At 40.8% G+C, this 19824-nt stretch overlaps 1 protein-coding gene across 3 annotated transcripts in view; it reads right to left on the bottom strand.

Annotated features, from left to right (window-relative positions):
* Window positions 1–18996, bottom strand: part of RBL2 (RB transcriptional corepressor like 2) — a 59321-nt gene extending 40325 nt beyond the window's left edge. For 2 of the 3 annotated variants that reach the window (XM_072117706.1, XM_072117707.1), the window contains exons 1-4: window positions 18654–18996; window positions 13652–13782; window positions 12703–12903; window positions 12302–12366 (exon numbers count right to left, since the gene is read on the bottom strand). In XM_072117706.1, coding sequence (XP_071973807.1) covers window positions 12302–12366; window positions 12703–12903; window positions 13652–13782; window positions 18654–18815 — 559 coding nt within the window. In that variant the 5' untranslated portion in view covers window positions 18816–18996. Of the gene's footprint in view, window positions 1–1100; window positions 1246–12301; window positions 12367–12702; window positions 12904–13651; window positions 13783–18653 lie in introns of those variants that run through there. The other variant, XM_072117708.1, reaches the window with a different exon arrangement.
* Window positions 18997–19824: the final 828 nt, after the last annotated feature.

Genomic DNA, 19824 nt, shown 5'->3' with positions numbered 1-19824 from the left:
ATATTCTCTACAGAGTGTCCTGAAGTCTATGCAGGAAATTTATTATACACTAGCACATTGAGGCACATTTACTTACCCGGTCCCTGCGCGATCCCCGAGCTGCGTTGTCCGACGAGGATGAAGTCTGCCAAGATTCAACAAGATGGTGCACCCGAGAGCCTGCATGAGTCGCTTCCCCGCTCAGGTCCGCCGGAGTTCACCTTCTTCTTCCCGGTGTATGTGAGTGAATGTTTTGCAACACAATTTGAATTTTAAAACTCGCGCTTTGGGTTGTCCAACAGCCATGCTCCCCGATTAATTTCACATGAAAGTCGGTGCGCCATAATCCGATCGCTTGCGCCAAAGAACCCTGTTAAATGCGGTGCAAAACGGAAATAATCGAGAAACCAGACGGAAATTCAGTCCGCGGACCCTTAGTAAATGCGCCCCATTGTCTATGGGGGACATTTATCATACGCTGAACATTGATGCATAAGCCCTACAAAGCCTGACGGGCGTATGCTATAGCGAGTGAGCAGGCCCTGTGCCAGCCCACTTTGCTGCCAGGCACACCCCTTTTAACACCCCTCCACGTCCAATTGGTGTGAAAGTGGCATAAAGTGGGAAAGAATTGCAACTCCTGGCGATTCACTAGGAACAGTGTTTATTTCAGGGCAAGTATGCCAGAAAACTGCCAAAGTGCGGATAATTGACATAGATTTCTTTAGAATTTTTGGAAAATTCTATGATGAATCATTACCTCAAATCTCCATTTTTTATTTTGTTAAAACCCAATATGGATTTCAGTACAGGAACTTTAGAATACTGATAACAAAAAGGATAAAATAATAATTCCTTTATTTATATAGTGCTCACAGATTACGCAGAGCTTGCCAAATCAGTCTGATGCATGTAGCCTACAAAAGATATCCAGATTGCATACAAATATCACAGACTAGTTTTCAGACATTTATACACGGAAATGCTGCCAACTTAGATGATTCACATCATGTTCCGTAGTCATCCGTATACTATATACCTAGGATCTATGCAGCAGCACCACAGCACACATACAGGACATGGACACCCCTTTAGCTAGCCATAAAACAGAACATGCCTACCAGCTCCAAGGACGCGACAGGACTCCACGCTGTCTGTAGACCGAAGTTTGAAGCAGCTGTCACACTGACTGAGAGGGAATCCAAAGCTTTGAAAAAGACTGCTTTGCCTGACAAAGAAACTGTCCCTCATTGGCCTCAGACCGAGTATTACTGAGACAAGCCCAAACTTGCCCTGTGTATGTCTGGTTGCCAGGTTATGACTAGCAGTGATGCTGAACTTGGTGCCTGCTGAATTGCTGGGGGTAATTAAACAACCCATTGGATTTCCTACTTGATGGCTACTAGAACGAGGATATTAACCCTTTCCATGCCACAGATGAGATTCACGCTTTCCAGATAGCCAAGGTAAGGCGTGAAATTCCTAAAGTAGTGAATAATTCCTTGATATTCCCAAGTTTCCTGCTATGTAACATTATATATACACATCTGGCTCCTTTTATTGAAAAGTCCCTTTAAAGTCCCTTTATTCCATATACAGTATATGGAATGCTAGAAAGACCGGCTACCCAAACCTGTTCATTAAACCTGTGAAAGTTTCAACTGTAATCATATATACCCCCCTTCCCCGCTCACCTCCAAAAATTGAGTATTTTGACATTATTATTTGGCCAGTATTTTCTCTAATAAATTTACAGTCGAGTTGAACCTGCTGAAATGTGTAAAGCTGCTGCTACTAGTTCTTTCAGCAAGTCTCCGCACACTGTAGCAGATTAACTGTCTGAGGGCAGAGACAGAAGGATTGTAATCTACAAACATTCAAACTGTTGCAGAAAGCAGCTGTTGCTGCTGGAGTAGGCAGAGTCTATACCAGTGGTGGCGAACCTATGGCACTGGTGCCGGAGGTGGCACTCGGAGCCCTCTCTTTGGGCACCCAGGCGATCACCAGAGAGGACTCTAGGTATCTTCCTGCAGTCCCAGAGAGCAAGGACTTGCTGTGCACAGCGCTATTTTAAAGTGACAGCGCTATCTGCGACTACTAGAGGAGTAGGAAGGTGTGGACAGATCTGGATTATCATTGTAGCTGTGACAGAGCAGGGAGTATAAATCACTAATTACATTTCTGTGTTGGCACTTTGCGATAAACAAGTTGGTCTTGGTTGTAGTTTGGGCACTCGGTCTCTAAAAGGTTCGCCATCACTGGTCTATACTGTACATTGGAAATCCACAGCAATAGTTAACATTCTGTGAATGTGCAGGGAATGTATAAGCTACATGCATGGGCGGACTGGGGAAAAAAAGTGGCCCTGGAAAAAATAATTAAAAGGGGCTCTGTGCTGTAGGCATGGTCAACACAGGTGGCATGAGTGAGGAAGTCATTCTTCATATACAGAATATAACTATAATAATACTGTCCCCTATGTACAAGAATATAACGACTACAATACTGCCTCCTATGTAGGGGCATAAATACAGTGCTAGCAGTCATAGCAGCTGCTATGGGGCCCATAGAGTCAGGGGACCCTGTCATCTGACCTGACACAATATAGAGTGAAGGATGTGCACAGTTTTTATATATATATATATATATATATATATATATATATATATTATGCTGTATCTGTGATGTCTATATCCTGTATGTGTATATGCTGTGTGTATATACTGTATGCGTGTATGAGGGCTGTTCAATAAGTACCCGTGTTTGATGACAGAGGGCGTATCTGAGGGAAGTTGGTGTTATCATCGTGTGCTGCCATCTATCAAACGACGGCAAAACAAATTGCACACTGATTGGGGCTCATTTACTAAGGGTGCGAAATGCGCACTTTCGTCGGGTTTCCCGACTATTTTGGCACTGGCTTTCACGCGCCAGAAATCGGTGGCGGGGCCGTGGGATAACCCAACAGATTCGGAAAAACGTCAGAATTTAAAAAAGAATTTGTTTCGCAAGATCAGCACTTACATGCACTGCGACGAAGCAGGTGAACTCTGGCGGACCTCGGCGCAGCAGCGACACCTGGATATCGGGCGCGCGGGCCGAGCCCTCTCCATAGCCGGTAAGTCTTTGCTGCATATTGCAGCAAAGGCTTACCGGTAACACCCGCGATCGGTGCTAGCACCGATCGCGGGTGCTTTCTCCGTGATCGCCGCCGGCAATGCTGCCGGCGGCTTCAAAGAGATGGCGCCGCATGGGCGCCGCCATCTTGTTGTGGATCGCTGCTCCCCGATGACGTCACGGGGAGCGGCGATCCGTCGCCATGGTAACCTCGGGTGTTCCGAACACCCGAGGCTACTTCCTTTTAACCCATGCATTACAATGTGCTAATTGCACATTGTAATGCATGGGGAGTAAAATCCACATATACTGCCATACTGTAGTATGGCAGTATATGATAGGATCGATCAGACTACCTAGGGTTAGAGTACCCTAGGGAGTCTGAAAAATAGTAAAAGTAAAAATAAAAAAAAGTTTAAAAAAAAAAAATTATAATAAAAAAACCTAAAAATTCAAATCACCCCCCTTTCCCTAGAACTGATATAAAAATAAATAAACAGTAAAAATCATAAACACATTAGGTATCGCCGCGTCCGAAAATGCCCGATCTATCAAAATATGATAATGTTTTTTCACTATGTTTAACCCCGTAACGGAAAATAGCGTCCAAAGTCGAAAATGGCATTTTTTTGCTATTTTGAAAAATATAAAAAAATTAATAAAAAGTGATCAAAAGGTCGCACAGTCCCAAAAATTATAGTATTGAAAACAGCATCAAAATTCGCAAAAAATGACACTATCCACAGCTCCGTACACCAAAGTATGAAAAAGTTATTGGCCCCAGAAGATGGCAAAATAAAAAAAAAATATTTTGTACAGGAGGTTTTAATTTTTTTAAATGTATGAAAACATTATAAAACCTATACAAATTTGGTATCCACGTGATCGTACCGACCCAAAGAATAAAGTAGACATGTCATTTGGGACGCAGAGTGAAAGCTGTAAAATCCAAGCCCACAAGAAAACGTCACAAATGTGGTTTTTCACCATTTTCACTGCATTTGGAATTTTTTTCCCGCTTCTCAGTACACGCCATAGAATATTAAATACCGTCACTACGAAGTGCAATTTGTTACGCAGAAAATAAGCCATAACACAGCTCTTTATGTGGAAAAATAAAAAAGTTATAGATTTTTGAAGTTGGTGAGTGAAAAATGGAAGTGAAAAAAACTAAAAAAGGCCAAGTCGTTAAGGGGTTAAGTAGGGGACCGCCTGTATATAGACATGTGTTGTATATGTGTATATGAATGTAACTACTACAACGCTGCGCCTTTGGTACAAAAATATAACTATTATAATGTACTATGTAACTGCCCACTATGTTCAAGAATACTGCGGCAGATGACCACATTTTTTTTTTTAAACAATGTTACAAGTTAATCAATGTAATTCACTGAATCCAATGAATAAAACAGAACTGATAAAGAAAAGCCTGATGGTGATGGAGGGTTCTTCACTGAACCTGAACGCACATGTCCAGTTTTTCAGATGCAGTTTTTGAAGACAATAGCAGGTGAGGATCATAATGGGTGAGGACTTATCATTAAGAAGTGTTATTCCTGGAGCCTCAGTTCTCGTCCAGTAAGGACATCGCGTCCCTGGCGGAGATCCAAGCGGACGGGGAACCAAAAAGCTTTGGCATTGCCGGACGAGTTCCTTAAGGGCGCTGTCAAACGGGACGTTTATGGCTGCGTTTGCATTAAAGTAACACAAAACACCAGCGTCTCATTCCTGATCGCAGGCCATAGAAACGCCAGTGCAATCGGGCCGCGGCCTGCCCCGGTGGGTATGGTTTTGTCTGTGTTTGCAAACGCAGCTAAAACGCAACGTGGGACAGCGCCCTAAAAGTGTTGCATTCCCCAGTAGGCCCGAATGGGAGGCTGACATAGGATTACTTACAGATGATCAAAGTAAGCGATTTTCACATTTCCTATTACTGCACAGGGCTTATAAAATGCCAATTCTGCAAAAAAAAATAAAAATTGGGGCCAGGTCGGGTATTGGCAAAACGTCCTGGATCTTATTTTCAAGGTGTATTCAATGTGGTTGGAGGCATCCCCACAGATCTGGCCATTACACCTAACATCATAGGCATGTCTTGTATACTTTTTCAGGCTTGAAAACTAATAGCAGCCACATGGATACAATCACCCCCCCCCCCCCCCCCCCCCACACACACACACACACACACACACACACACACACACACACTATTGAAAGGCTGAAAGAGTGCCTGAATCAGGTGATTAGCTTAGAAAAGGGGTATACAAGAAAAGAAAAGCCATGAAGAAGTTTGACACCATATGAGGTCCTTGGATTGCTGCACCAGGTCTCCCCTCCAGGTTCCTAATGAGTGCCACTGCCCTCTTGGGGTAGCCATGCTGTGCAAGTGCTAAACAGAGGCCAGGATGGCTAACAGCGTCTTTGATAGGAGGTGTGCATATTTCTGTGGGGCTGTGAATAGCTAGGGTTGTACACTACATTTTCTAATTAGAGAAAACTTATACCCTGAATGGATTCATCATTTTACCAACTCATCGAATTATAGACTTTTGGAGAACTGTACTGGGGAATGGGGAGGGGGGTCTCTTGTGGTTTTGTCCTCAATGTTGTTAATGGAAAATGTGTTGGCGAAAATCAATAAAAAATCAATTTGACATGCTTTGTGGAGCGCTGCGTAATCGGGGTGCCCTATATAAATAAAGAATTATAAAAATTATCTGATTTAAAAAAAAGAAGTGCTACTCATCCGCCTCTTTGTTAACTCCACTCCTGGTTAGGGCATCAGAAGCTGCATTTGAAGTGATTATAGCACATTTGTTATGCATCTACTCCTATCGGACCTAAAACTCCTGATCGCTGGCTAAATATAACAATCCCAAGAAACCCCTTTTATCTATCAATCAATGCGCTTCCTCCAGCTTGTCTACAGTAATGTGTGTGCTCCTCACCTTCAGAAATCCATAACTATATTTTTCAGTGTGCAGAGCTGTTTGAGGCCTGTTTTCTGTGTAACACATTGACCCACAATTATCAAAAATATGTGCAGTTTGCCTTTTATTTATATAGCGCCATAATATTCCATAGCACTTTACAAATCACAGGGGACATATACAAATACAAAATTACACTACAAACAGTTATATGGAACAATAGGAGTGAGAATATGGCAAAAAGTGGCATTTCATCGCCATTTTCTTTTGTGGGGTTCACCAGTAGAAATCATCATTTTTATATACTGATGTACTGGGAATTTTGGGAGGCAGCAATATCCAATGGGGCAGATTTATCAAGATGTCTAAAATTAAAAATGTTTTTAGTTGCCCCCTTTGGTTGGCATCAGCAACTAAAAACTAGTTGTTTAGACTGTTTTTAGTTGCTGATGCCAACCAAAGGGGGCAACTAAAAACATTCTTACTTTTAGACAGCTGATAAATCTGCCCCAATATGTTTAAGGTTTTTTTTGTTTATTTCTTTATCGGTTTTAGGGAACGGGGGCTGATATAATCTTCTAGGTTTTTACTTTTTCTCTACAGTGTAATATTTTTAAGCCCTCTATGGTACTTAAACCCTAAAGGGTCTGATCACGCCAGCTATGTACTGCAATACTACTTTATTGTAGTATATAGGGATTTGCACTTTACAGGCTCTCATTCGTGACCAATTGTCGCCCACCAATATGGTGGCCCAAACATATAAATATATTTATATCCCTATAACCAGGCTTATTATAGTACAGGCGGTCCCCTACTTAAGGACACCCAACTTACAGACAACCCATAGTTACAGACGGACCCCTCTGCCCACTGTGTCCTCTGGTGAAGCTCTCTGGATGCTTTGGATGCTCTGGAAGCTGTAAGATGTCTGTAATGAAGCTTTATTGATAATTCTTGGTCCAATTACACCAAAAATTTTGAAACTTCAATTGTCACTGGGGCAAAAGAAAAAAAAATTGTCTAGAACTTCCATTATAAAATATACAGTTCGACTTACATACAAATTCAACTTAAGAACAAACCTCCAGACCCTATCTTGTATGTAACCCGGGGACTGCCTGTACTGTGTTTTGCCAGTGAGCAATGCAAAACGCTCTGTGTTTATTACCAATAACAAGTATTTCGGTACACACTGCACTAGGATTACACGTTTTGTCATTTAAAAGATGTTGCTACTTAACAGATGCAAAACGCAATTTCCCAATGCACTTGCAATGTGTTTCAAAATGTAATTAAAATGCACACAACTTGAGGGCAATTTCATACACTGTGCTTGGAGGGTGCAGTCACACATTCTGCCAAAGAGTTTTGAAACGCATTGGAATCTGAATGGGGAGGGGCTTGTGCCGATTGCATCTGCGCTTCAGGGGAAATATATGTGATCAGTAACAAGCATCATGTGTTTTGCATTAATATACAAAACATGTGACGCTAGCTGCCAAATGCAGATGCGATTGACAAGAAGAATCTGGCTCCCTTTGCACTGTTTTTAGTGAATGTGCCCCAGGTTGTGTAGCTCAAAGCAAGGGGTAGCAAGCAGGTTTTCAGAAGCAGCTTCGGGTTTTTGAAGCCGCAGCAGGTTTGGATTATAATGGGTGAGAATATATAATGCTGCTCCTCCTCCTTTTTTTCATTTCCCTCCTGTTTTGGACATCAAAAACTGCATCACAAGCAGCTTGCACTGCGTTTAGAAATGCAATGCAAGCATATGGGGGTGGGCCACGCATAGTCGTTTCCATGAAACCGAATCTGTAAATGCAAGACACCGGGTGCTGTTCGTTTCCATGGAATAGCATATGCAATCTGACCAAGTCCCATCCACACGCTTGCATTACTTTTCTAAATGCAATGCAAGCGTCGATCGTGACCAAACAAGCAGAAATGACTCATGTTGGTCTAAGAATAGAAAATAATAATTAAGGGTGATGTCACATGTACCACTGATTCCTTTTAGAAGGTCAATGAAAGCACAAGGGGCATGCCACGGCACAATCACATATGCGTTTCTATAGAAACTGGTGCAGGTTACCGATCACATGTATTTCCATAGATTGGGCCGTGTACTTTCATTGCACTTTCAAACAGAATCTAAGCTGTATGTGACTGCTGCCTCAACAATGCATTCATAACTAATATAGTGTCATTTAATTCTTTTGCTTATGCACCAATATTGTCCATGTATACACACATAAAAGACAAACATTACACATATGCATCCATGCACAGAGATTGTGCAGAGAGGCTGAGGATTCCGAATACAACCTCTGTAACAAAAAGATAAATTAAAATATTACGGTTAACTGTAAAGAAAATTATTGTTTTCTTGCTCTTCAATAGAGATGAATTAAATATGCTCAATAAGTTTAATTTAACCAAAAATAGTATAAATAAAAACTCATCTCTCATCTCACAAAAAAAGCCCAAGCCAGATTCAAGGGGTTTGCACATAAAAGACAGTCTTCAAATATTAGTGATGCTAACATAACACAGATAATTTTTAATCCATTACTTTGCAAGTTCACCTACAGTTTTAGCACAGCTAGAGAGAGCCTTTGACAGCAATTTCAACAATACCTATGCCATGCTTCTGACTTCTTCCTATCATGATCTGGTTGTTACATCAACTAAGGGCAGTGAGGCCAGAGCAATGAGGGCACAAACAGACCAGCTAAACAGAACACAGAATCAGTGTTAATGCTTGTATAGAGATCTAGTGCAAAGCAGGGCAGACCCAGTGCTGATAGAAATTATCATACAGTAATCTACTGCACCACAAAGAAAAAGATATATTAAAACATGACCAACAACAGAATAAAAACATACGTAGGAATAAAAAGATGAACACGTTGCAACATCACAGTATGTGACCTTTGTCTTTATCTTTGAGCATTCAAAATTTTACACATACACATTTTGGCTACAGTCAAACAGATCTAGGGTAGTGTGAAGACTCCAGCATGTTTGATCAGTCACATGCTTGTGACATTACTCAAGGTCCTAGAGTTTTTTTCCACATGCTACTGGGACTAAAATTCTCTGGCACTCCAGCAATATTGGTACCACATTTGCTCCAGTTCGGTGGAACAGAACCTGTCCTTAATGAATCTTCAAATATTAGAAATAATGTTCTGTCTATAACAGTACATAACTCATGCAGTACCCAGGGGTGTATGCCATCGAGGCCCGGGGATTTGTCTGTTTTAGTGGTGTTGAAGCGGCAGCGTACCTCTTCCTGCCTTAAGCAGCTGATATTCAATGGAGAATTTACATTATTCCTCATCATGTCATTTCCCATGGGACTTTCCTGGATCAAGACAGTTGAGAAAGCAACATTCAATAGATTGTCCCTTTCCTCATCCCCTTCCACGATGACCCCCAAGTTATTCCTCATAGGGCCTACACACTCTGTTTTTAGTTTTTTACTATTTAAATATTTGTAAAATAATTTGGGATTATTTTTACTTTCCATGACAATTTTTCTTCAGTTTCTATTTTTTCTACCTCTATCTGTTTTTACAGGATTTATTTTTCTCTCTATAATCCGGTAACCTCTCATCGCTACCTTCCTGTTTTAGTAACTCTCATTTATTGCTCGCCTTACAGTAGTAGTTAAACATATAGGCTTTTTTTTTCCCGTTTCTGTTGTGCTTATTACCATATGGTATAATGTCTTTCACAGGAACTTTTTAGAATATTTTTTAAAATATCCCATTTATTTTCAGTGCTTTTATTTTTGAGAACATTATCCCAGTTTAAACTCTTTTAAGGTTCTACCTTAGCTGTGAAAAATTTGCCCTTCTACAGTTCAGAGTTCCTGTTGCCCCTCTTCTGAAAATCACATTGAAGAATAATTCAAAGTGAATTATGCTGTACTCACTGATACTTAGGTGATCATTAATCTGTAATTCTATTGTCAGGCGTATTGGTCAAGATAAGGTCCAAGAGTGCCACTCCTACCCCTTGGGTCTTGAACATACACTTTATATGGGTTTCCCTATTTCTCTCCTTGTTAGATTATTTGCATTTCCCAACAAATATTTAATTTTAATATCTATATATTTATTTGGTCATGCTGTATTCTTGATTCCCTCCCTAATTTGCCTGTTATCACAACCCCCTCTAAATATCCCCCCACATAACACCCCCTCCCCCCCCCCGCATCCTAGTTTAAAAGCCCCACCAGATGAGTAACCATCTTTTCCCCCGCTCGGCTGCACCCTCCCCATTCATGTGCAGCCAGTCCCTAGCAAATGACTTGTACCCGACAGAGAAGTCGGCCCAGTTCTCCATGAACCCAAATCCTTCCTTCCTGCACATTTTGTGGTCGGGTGCAAGCTGAGCAGACACTTCCTGATATCCCTCTGCTATGCTCATCCTCCTATCCACTTGTTGCTATGTGCTTAGGTTATCAAGGTACGGGGTTCAGCTACACTTTTATTTAGTTTATGAAGATTCTACTAATATCCTACACATAGAAAAATAAAAATGAGACAGATCAGAGTGATGAGATGGATGTAAGATTCCTAATGTCAAATTCGGCTCTTACCTAATTGATCAAACTCACACTCAGCACTGCTATGTCTGGTTTGTAAAGCTGCTCTCCTCTTCACGCTTCTAGAGATCTCTCCCTCCTCCTCCCTCCTGCACCTGCAGTACAGTGTTCATTTGAGAGTAATCTGAGTAGACAGGAAGACCTGCCTGAATAAAGTCAGGACTGAGTTTATGGTCATATCACATGCCAATCAAAACACACAATATCAGTACAGATAGATAGGTTAATGCTGTATTTTTGTTAATAACACAAAATTGTTATTTTGCCATCATCCTGAGTATATTTAAGATTTTTTTCTTTGTGGGAATAGCCCTCTTAGAAATTATGCACAAATTATGTACCGGCTGTTTCCAAGGTTCCTCAACACAATACTTCAGTACTTAGCACTAGTTCTCTAATGTGCAATTCTGTTATAGGTTTTCACTATGTGGTCAAAATGTCTTTATTACCACATGCAATGGCTCTTGCACTGTTACCATGTCAAAATTTGTTCTGCTTTCAAGAAGGCAGCAAACACAGCCCTCGTCACGGCATCATGATACCATGTAAAAATTATCTTTGTTTGGTGCCTCCCATTAAAAAAATAACACTTTATCTAGTGGTCAGCAGTGATATAAATAAACAAATCTATTGTATATACTCCAGTATAAACCAACCCAAGTATAAGCTGTGACCCCTAATTTTAATACAAAGAAACTGGGAAAACCTAGTATATAGCCTGGTATGTAGCATGCCAACTCAAGCTCCCAGAATGTATACAGTCAGCCCTTTGACCCTAGTATATGTCCAGCATCCCCTGCCCCCATTATATAGCCTGTCAGCCCCGCCCCCCCAGTATATAGCCTGTCAGCCCCCGCCCCCCCAGTATATAGCCTGCCAGCCCCTGCCCCCCAGTATATAGCCTGCCAGCCCCTGCCCCCCCAGTATATAGCCTGCCAGCCCCTGCCCCCCAGTATATAGCCTGCCAGCCTCCGCCCCCCAGTACATAGCCTGCCACCCCCTGCCCCCCAGTATATAGCTTGCCTGCCCCTGCCCCCCAGTATATAGCCTGAAGCCACTTCCCCGCAGTGTACATCCTGCCAGCCCCCGCCCTCAGTATATAGCCTGCCAGCCCCGCCCCCAGTAAATAGCCTGCCAGCCACTTCCCCACAGTATATAGCCTGCCAGCCCCCGCCCCCCAGTATGTAGCCAGCCAGCCCCTGCCTCTCAGCATATAGCCAGTCAGCCCCTGCCCCCGAGTATATAGCCTGCAGCTCCTGCCCCCAAGTATATAGCCTGCAGCTCCTGCCCCCAAAGATTATAGCCAGCAGCCCATGTCCCTCAGTGTATAGCCTGTAGCCCCTGACCCCCAGTGTATAGCCTGTAGCCCCTGACCCCCAGTGTATAGCCTGTAGCCACTGCCCCCACAGTATATAGCGTGTACAGAGCTGTTGCTGGACATCGGTGGAAAGAAGAAGACCTGCCGGGGGGGCCACAGAAGGTGAGGACACATTTTGTTTTTTTAATAGACTTGAGTATAAGCCGAGTTAGGGTTTTTCAGCACATTTTTTGTGCTGAAAATCTTGGCTTATACTTGAGTACATAGGGTATTTTTAATATTTTCGAAAATCAGGAAGAAAAAAAACAAGAAAATTATAAAATGGACTTTCTACTTTACCTTTAGCATTAATGAATAACACCCAGCAAAAGTTAAACACTTCAGATACTGTGCAGGGCTGACGCCTGGAATTAAAGGGGGAAATAAAATTAAGATTATGCACACAATAATAGAGACGAAGGATCTGTAACTTCAAAAAAGGAGCTAATTCCTATTTACGTAGAAGTGAAATAATAAAAGAAAGAGACTAATCTAGCTCCCCTGGTACATTTTAGGCCAATCTAAGTTGTAAATATGTTTTTAACAGTTTTTGGTTTTATGTACTCAATTTGACCACAGCAAAAACAACCCCTAAACAACTTTACTTTTTCCATAACACCAAACAATGGCTATCTTCTTAGGCAATACTATAAAACATACAAAAGAATGGAGAAACAAAACACAAAATTCTCCACGTCTACCTTTGTTTGCGGCCTCTATGCTGCCTTGGCTGTTCTTCTTGTGTGTTCTTGAAGATCTTTTGGAAGATTGGATCATACTTCTTGAAGAGTACCGCAGTGACAGTGAAATTCCGCTCAAGCTTTTTAGTTCTTTCTCGGAATTCTGCAGGTAAGTTGGCCATGTCCTCCCACTTCTTCATCTTACTAAAAAAATCTATTAGGCTTCAAATAGGAAAAAAATAAAGTTTAATTTCTGCTTTTATTTCTCAGAAACTCCTAGGAAGATAAACATGCAAACTGACTAATTGCTATTACTAATCCCTGCAATTTTCCATTTATGTGTTACATAAACTGAATGCACATAAGAATTGAATGCACAATAGTCTTTGATGATTTTGCTTCTAGTACAATAATGTAAGTATTTCCAGAGCTGTGATGACAGTATAGTTGGCATTGGCCGCTATGGACAAGCACTCTTTTACCATTAGATACATTTAAAAGAATTATCTGTGGATACCATTGTGAATGTCATTCCTTTACAACATGATAAATATATATTATTACGTATATACATACATACATATACACATTATTAACAACATATTCAGTTACGTATAATGACAGCTATAATCTATAGCACAGTGTAGAGGTGACATTAGGGTGACTCCAGAGACCTCTGCTGATCAGCTCAGCTTCTGGATGCTCCAGAGCCAGGTATAGCTCTGTACACATTGCACTATGTAACACTGCCCTGTTTTTTTAAATGGAATTGAACAACAGTAACAAGGCGCAGCCACTGCACAGTGCACTGTGCTGTGCTTTCAGACTGTTTTCTAGTGTTACCTTGTGGAAAGTGCCAATGAGACGTTAGTGGCATATTTTACATGAAGGGGCACATACTGTCACCCTACAAACCATATGCGTACTTTAAGAACGCAGAAAATAATAATATTACCGTAACTTGCATTACCTTAGTTCTGAAGAGGTCAAAATCCTAGTGAGAGATACGTAATTTCCTTCCACTGTGCCTCTTCCCACTGTTGGCACAGACTGTCTGCATGCAACGTACAATGCACACGCCAACCAATGCAGTGCATTTCCCTGATAAATAAAGAAGTCCTCGGTCACTCCTCATTTTACACAGTGCTCTTTTGGCTGAAGCATAACATTTCGGTCCCTCCCTCCACAGCTAAAGTTATATAAGCCATTTTAGACCATTGATAAATTTCTGCACATGCACCAAGAATTATTCTTATTTCTGGGCTTGTACAGATTTCAGGTGTACAGGCCCTGATAAATCTGACCCTTTATATAGGGCATGCTTGGACAAATACAAACAATCTTTGGCGTTTCATTTAAGCAGCTAGTTTAAGATGCTATGTTGATGGTGAGATCAAGTCCTTGAACACAGATGACAGCCGTTCATGTAGCCATTTGTTATTATACGTGTATGGCCAACTTTAGGCTATTGAAGAAACCTGCATTGTAGCTCGCTTCCATCCAAAAAGACATATAAATGTTAAAGGGGGCTGCATTGTGATGTTGGTTCGCAGTTGGTTCAAGTTAAAAACAATTTGTAAAAGTAATCCACAAATATTTACTATAATACCGATGATAAAGTTTTCCAGTCCAAGGACTCATACATGTAAATCTGTGCCTGCTGTACCATAATGTATGGGGGTCACAATAAGGCACACAGCAGATCATGCTACAATGTCCACTTATTAAAAAAGGGACTACAGTACAGTCAAAGTTGGTGGATATGTATGATTGCAAACTCAAAGAAAGTCAACGAGTGACATTTACAATGAACGATTATTTTAGAGACAATGTTATTGTCAGGAAATTAATCCTATGTAATTTTTGTTGGTAGTCCATAGGTTCCCAAAAATAGCTTTTGTCCTGTGCTCGATGTATAGATAACAGAAGCTGAAACGTGTAACAATCCTTGCACACCATTGTGTATTCAGCCTTCAAGATACTTCAATATAATGTGCCCGACCATCTCTATAGGCACCGTATGGCTCTGAATGACAAGGACAAAGTCCTAGACATAATAAAACAAAGGTATAACTGACAATAATGCCCCAGATTCATCATTATGTCCAGGCCATTTTTTGTCTATCTTTGGAGCTTACACATGTTTCCGCCACTTTTGTGTCGTGTCTGCACTTTGTCCGACACTTTTAAAAACTGTGCACCTAAAAGGGCATCGTAGTGCTTAGTTGGAGTTTGCAACATATTTATGTTACACACTGCATAAGGAAAGTGCACCAAAAAGAAAAAGGTGCAACTGTGTCCACACTTCCAATGGAAGTGCAGATTGTGCCAGATAATGCTCCATTGAATTATCTGACATAACCGGCACAAAGGCAGTTTGCACAACTTTTTTTTTTTTTTTAAATTTACACACACCAATGTGTGTAAATGGATCCATTACAATTCCCACAAGATTATTAATAGTAAATAGTGTCACTAGCAGATGCCTAGTTATGGCCGAGTAATGAAGTGATCAGTACATGTCAATCACTGCTTGGTGGCTGAATGATCCCTGAAATGTGTCCTGAGCATCTCACCAAGGAGACTGCATCAAGCTACTCCCAAGCCAAGCCTAAACAAAGCAGCACAAGTCCTGTGTGTACGAGGCTTTACTATAGGCAGGTTTCTCATGCTACAACAAACTGCCCCATGGTAACAGCATCACACTGGGGGAGGTGTGCACTGTACCAATGTGCACTGTGCTAACTTCTCTTGTCTTGATGGTAAGTGCTCCCGATAATATAGAGGTACACTTCTGTACCCTCTCTGTTCAAAGAATGGTATACTTAGGTGTTACATGTTTTGTAATGTGCAATGAGCTACATGATACATGACATAGCCACAGGATATAACATAGCTACTTTCTCAGAAGACTTCATGACCCCCAAAACTAGAAACCCCACATTTTCGAAACCGATGATGTCCTGACCCTGTAGAAATACAGGTCCTGTAGAGCTTGGATAGAAATATGGGTTTTATTTGGACCCTAATGGCGCATAATCCAGAACATCTATGGGCACATATGGCAAATAAAGAGGAGCTGTCCATCAAGGAGGGTAACAATGCAGGGTGCCTGGTGACAATGAAGGACTAGCTGTCTTATGCCACAGATGGAAGAATGACTTGTATACTCAGATCTATGTACTGTACTAGACATACAGCTGATCTACATACTGTACTATACAGCTCATCTATCTAAGTACTATAAAGACCGCTCTTCTATGTAATGTACTATAGATACATTTAATCTATGTACTGTTCTATACAGACAGCTCATCTATGTACTGTACTAGACATATAGCTAATTTATGTACTATAATAATAATAATAATAATAATATTCTTTATATAGCGCCCTTATATTCTGTAGCACTTTACAAATCATAGGGGACATATACAAATAAAGTACTACATTACTACATCCAGCTCATTTACTGTACTATAAATACAGCTCCTCTATGTGCTGTGCTGTACATATAGCTCATCTATATACTTTACTATAAATACAGCTAATCTAATGTACATCCAGCTCATCTATGTAGTCTGATTTATATCATCTCATCTTTGTACTGTACTATATCTGCAGCTCACCTATCTACAGTACTATATCTACAGCTCACCCATGTACTGTACTATAAATACAGCTCCTCTATGTGCTGTGCTGTACATATAGCTCATCTATATACTTTACTATAAATACAGCTAATCTAATGTAATCTACAGCTCACCCATGTACTGTACTATATATACTGCTCACCCAAGTACTGTAATCTCTAAAAATCACCCATGTACTGTACTACATATACAGCTCACCCATGTACTGTACTATATATACAGCATCTTTGTACTGTACTATATATACTGCTCACCCATGTACTGTAATCTCTAAAAATCACCCATGTACTGCACTAGGTATATCTACAGCTCACCCATGTACTATACTATATATACAGCATCTTTGTACTGTACTATATATACAGCTCACCCATCTACAGTACTATATCTACAGCTCACCCATCTACAGTACTATATCTACAGCTCACCCATGTACTGTACTATATCTACAGCTCACCCATGTACTGTACTATATATACAGCTCACCCATGTACTGTACTATATATACAGCTCACCCATGTACTGTACTATATATACAGCTCACCCATGTACTGTACTATATATACAGCTCACCCATGTACTGTACTATATATACAGCTCACCCATGTACTGTACTCTATATACAGCATCTTTGTACTGTACTATATATACAGCTCACCCATCTACAGTACTATATCTACAGCTCACCCATGTACTGTACTATATCTACAGCTCACCCATGTACTGTACTATATATACAGCTCACCCATGTACTGTACTATATCTACAGCTCACCCATGTACTGTACTATATATACAGCTCACCCATGTACTGTACTATATATACAGCTCACCCATGTACTGTACTATATCTACAGCTCACCCATGTACTGTACTATATCTACAGCTCACCCATGTACTGTACTATATCTACAGCTCACCCATGTACTGTACTATATATACAGCTCACCCATATACTGTACTATATATACAGCTCACCCATGTACTGTACTCTATATACAGCATCTTTGTACTGTACTATATATACAGCTCACCCATGTACTGTACTATATCTACAGCTCACCCATGTACTGTACTATATCTACAGCTCACCCATGTACTGTACTATATATACAGCTCACCCATGTACTGTACTATATATACAGCTCACCCATATACTGTACTCTATATACAGCATCTTTGTACTGTACTATATATACAGCTCACCCATCTACAGTACTATATCTACAGCTCACCCATATACTGTACTATATCTACAGCTCACCCATATACTGTACTATATCTACAGCTCACCCATGTACTGTACTATATCTACAGCTCACCCATGTACTGTACTCTATATACAGCATCTTTGTACTGTACTCTATATACAGCATCTTTGTACTGTACTCTATATACAGCTTCGTTGTACTGTACTATATATACAGCTCACCTATGTACTGTACTCTATATACAGCATCTTTGTACTGTACTATATATACAGCTTCGTTGTACTGTACTATATATACAGCTTCGTTGTACTGTACTATATATACAGCTCACCTATGTACTGTACTCTATATACAGCATCTTTGTACTGTACTATATATACAGCTTCGATGTACTGTACTATATATACAGCTTCGTTGTACTGTACTATATATACAGCTCACCTATGTACTGTACTCTATATACAGCATCTTTGTACTGTACTATATATACAGCTTCGATGTACTGTACTATATATAAAGCTTCGTTGTACTGTACTATATATACAGCTCACCTATGTACTGTACTCTATATACAGCATCTTTGTACTGTACTATATATACAGCTTCGTTGTACTGTACTATATATACAGCTTCGTTGTACTGTACTATATATACAGCTTACCTATGTACAGCACTTTATATACAGCATCTTTGTACTGTACTATATATACAGCTTCGATGTACTGTACTATATATACAGCTCACATATGTACTGTACTATATATACAGCATACCTATGTACTATACTCTATATACAGCATCTTTGTACTGTACTATAAATACAGCTTCGTTGTACTGTACTATATATACAGCTCACCTATGTACTGTACTCTATATACAGCATCTTTGTACTGTACTATATATACAGCTTCGTTGTACTGTACTATATATACAGCTCACCTATGTACTGTACTCTATATACAGCATCTTTGTACTCTACTATATATACAGCTCATCTATTTTCTACACAGGAGCACTCCAGTTAACCCTTGAGATGCCGCTTTCCAGCCCTCTTCCCCGCTACCGATAATAAATCGTCATTTTGCAGATGGTCTTATTAACCCCCTCACCTCCAGACTGTAGTTCTGGCTAATTCTTGCGTAACTCTCCCAGGCCTCCGCACGGGCCCTCTCGTCCATGTTGAGAGCGCTGCAGAGCTCCTCATACCGGCGACGAAGCTGCTGCTCTTCAGCCGGCGGAGTATTTCCATCTTCTTCTTCCTCCTTGATCATGTTCAGGCTTTTCCTCTGTTCCTCCGATGCAATTTATAAGACACACAGTTTCTGTGCTTGACACTGCGTAGCCATTTAAATGGCCTGTGACTGACAGGAGCACACAGCCATTCACAGCAAGCGTTACGTCAAGGTTGTCACTAGGAACAGCTCTAGATGCACAACCCAACGCAAAGAGCGTATTCGCCCGCTTATTGAGCTAGCAGCGATGGGGCGGGATCTGTAATACAACTCTATGTGATTGGTTAGATAAATGAAACATCCTTTTCTTATTGGTCAGGGCTGCTCAGGCGTCTAATGCTCGAATCTGTTGTCTTGTTATTGTCACATGTTACTACACGTCTAGCCATTAACCTGTTCGTGGCTGGAGAGTGACATTTTCTTGGCTTCCTTTGCCGAGCAGTTTCCTTATTTTAGATTTTCCTAAATCATAAACAGCAGTTTCCAAATAAAAATTGCCCATGAATTCTCTAGAAGTAATACTGAGAGGGCAAAGAGGAGATAAAATAGACAAACTTCTGCTCCTTACATAGAGCTCAGTGAGAGACTAATACAAGTATACGGTGTAACCACAAATATATGACTATATATATATATATATATATATATATATATATATATATATATATATATGGTTATGGCCTGCTCTCCCTGGCTCACTCAAGTCAGTTGTCCAAATTCTAGCCGACTGCGATCTGGCACCTTCCCCCGGGTCCTCGCCTCATAGGCCATAGGCTTAAATAGGTGTTTGATCTGTGATGCGTCTGACCCTGCGCAGGTGATCATCATCACTGCACCGCAGGGGAAGGAGTGAAGGTGTAGCCAGCAAGGGGAGGTGACTATTAACTTTACAGTGGGGGCTCTATTACAACTGAAGGCATGACTACTCAGGGGCATGGCTGCTGGATACTGAGGGCTTGACTACTAGTTACATGGCTAACAGGGGCATTACTACTACAGGCATTACTACTGGTTTCTAGGGGCAGGCTCTGTGACTACTGGCAACAGG

Source organism: Engystomops pustulosus, chromosome 7 (assembly GCF_040894005.1).
Source record: "Engystomops pustulosus chromosome 7, aEngPut4.maternal, whole genome shotgun sequence".
Lineage (NCBI taxonomy): Eukaryota > Metazoa > Chordata > Amphibia > Anura > Leptodactylidae > Engystomops > Engystomops pustulosus.
The sequence above is the reverse complement of the archived record's forward strand: the minus strand, read 5'-3'. Positions and strand labels throughout refer to the sequence as shown.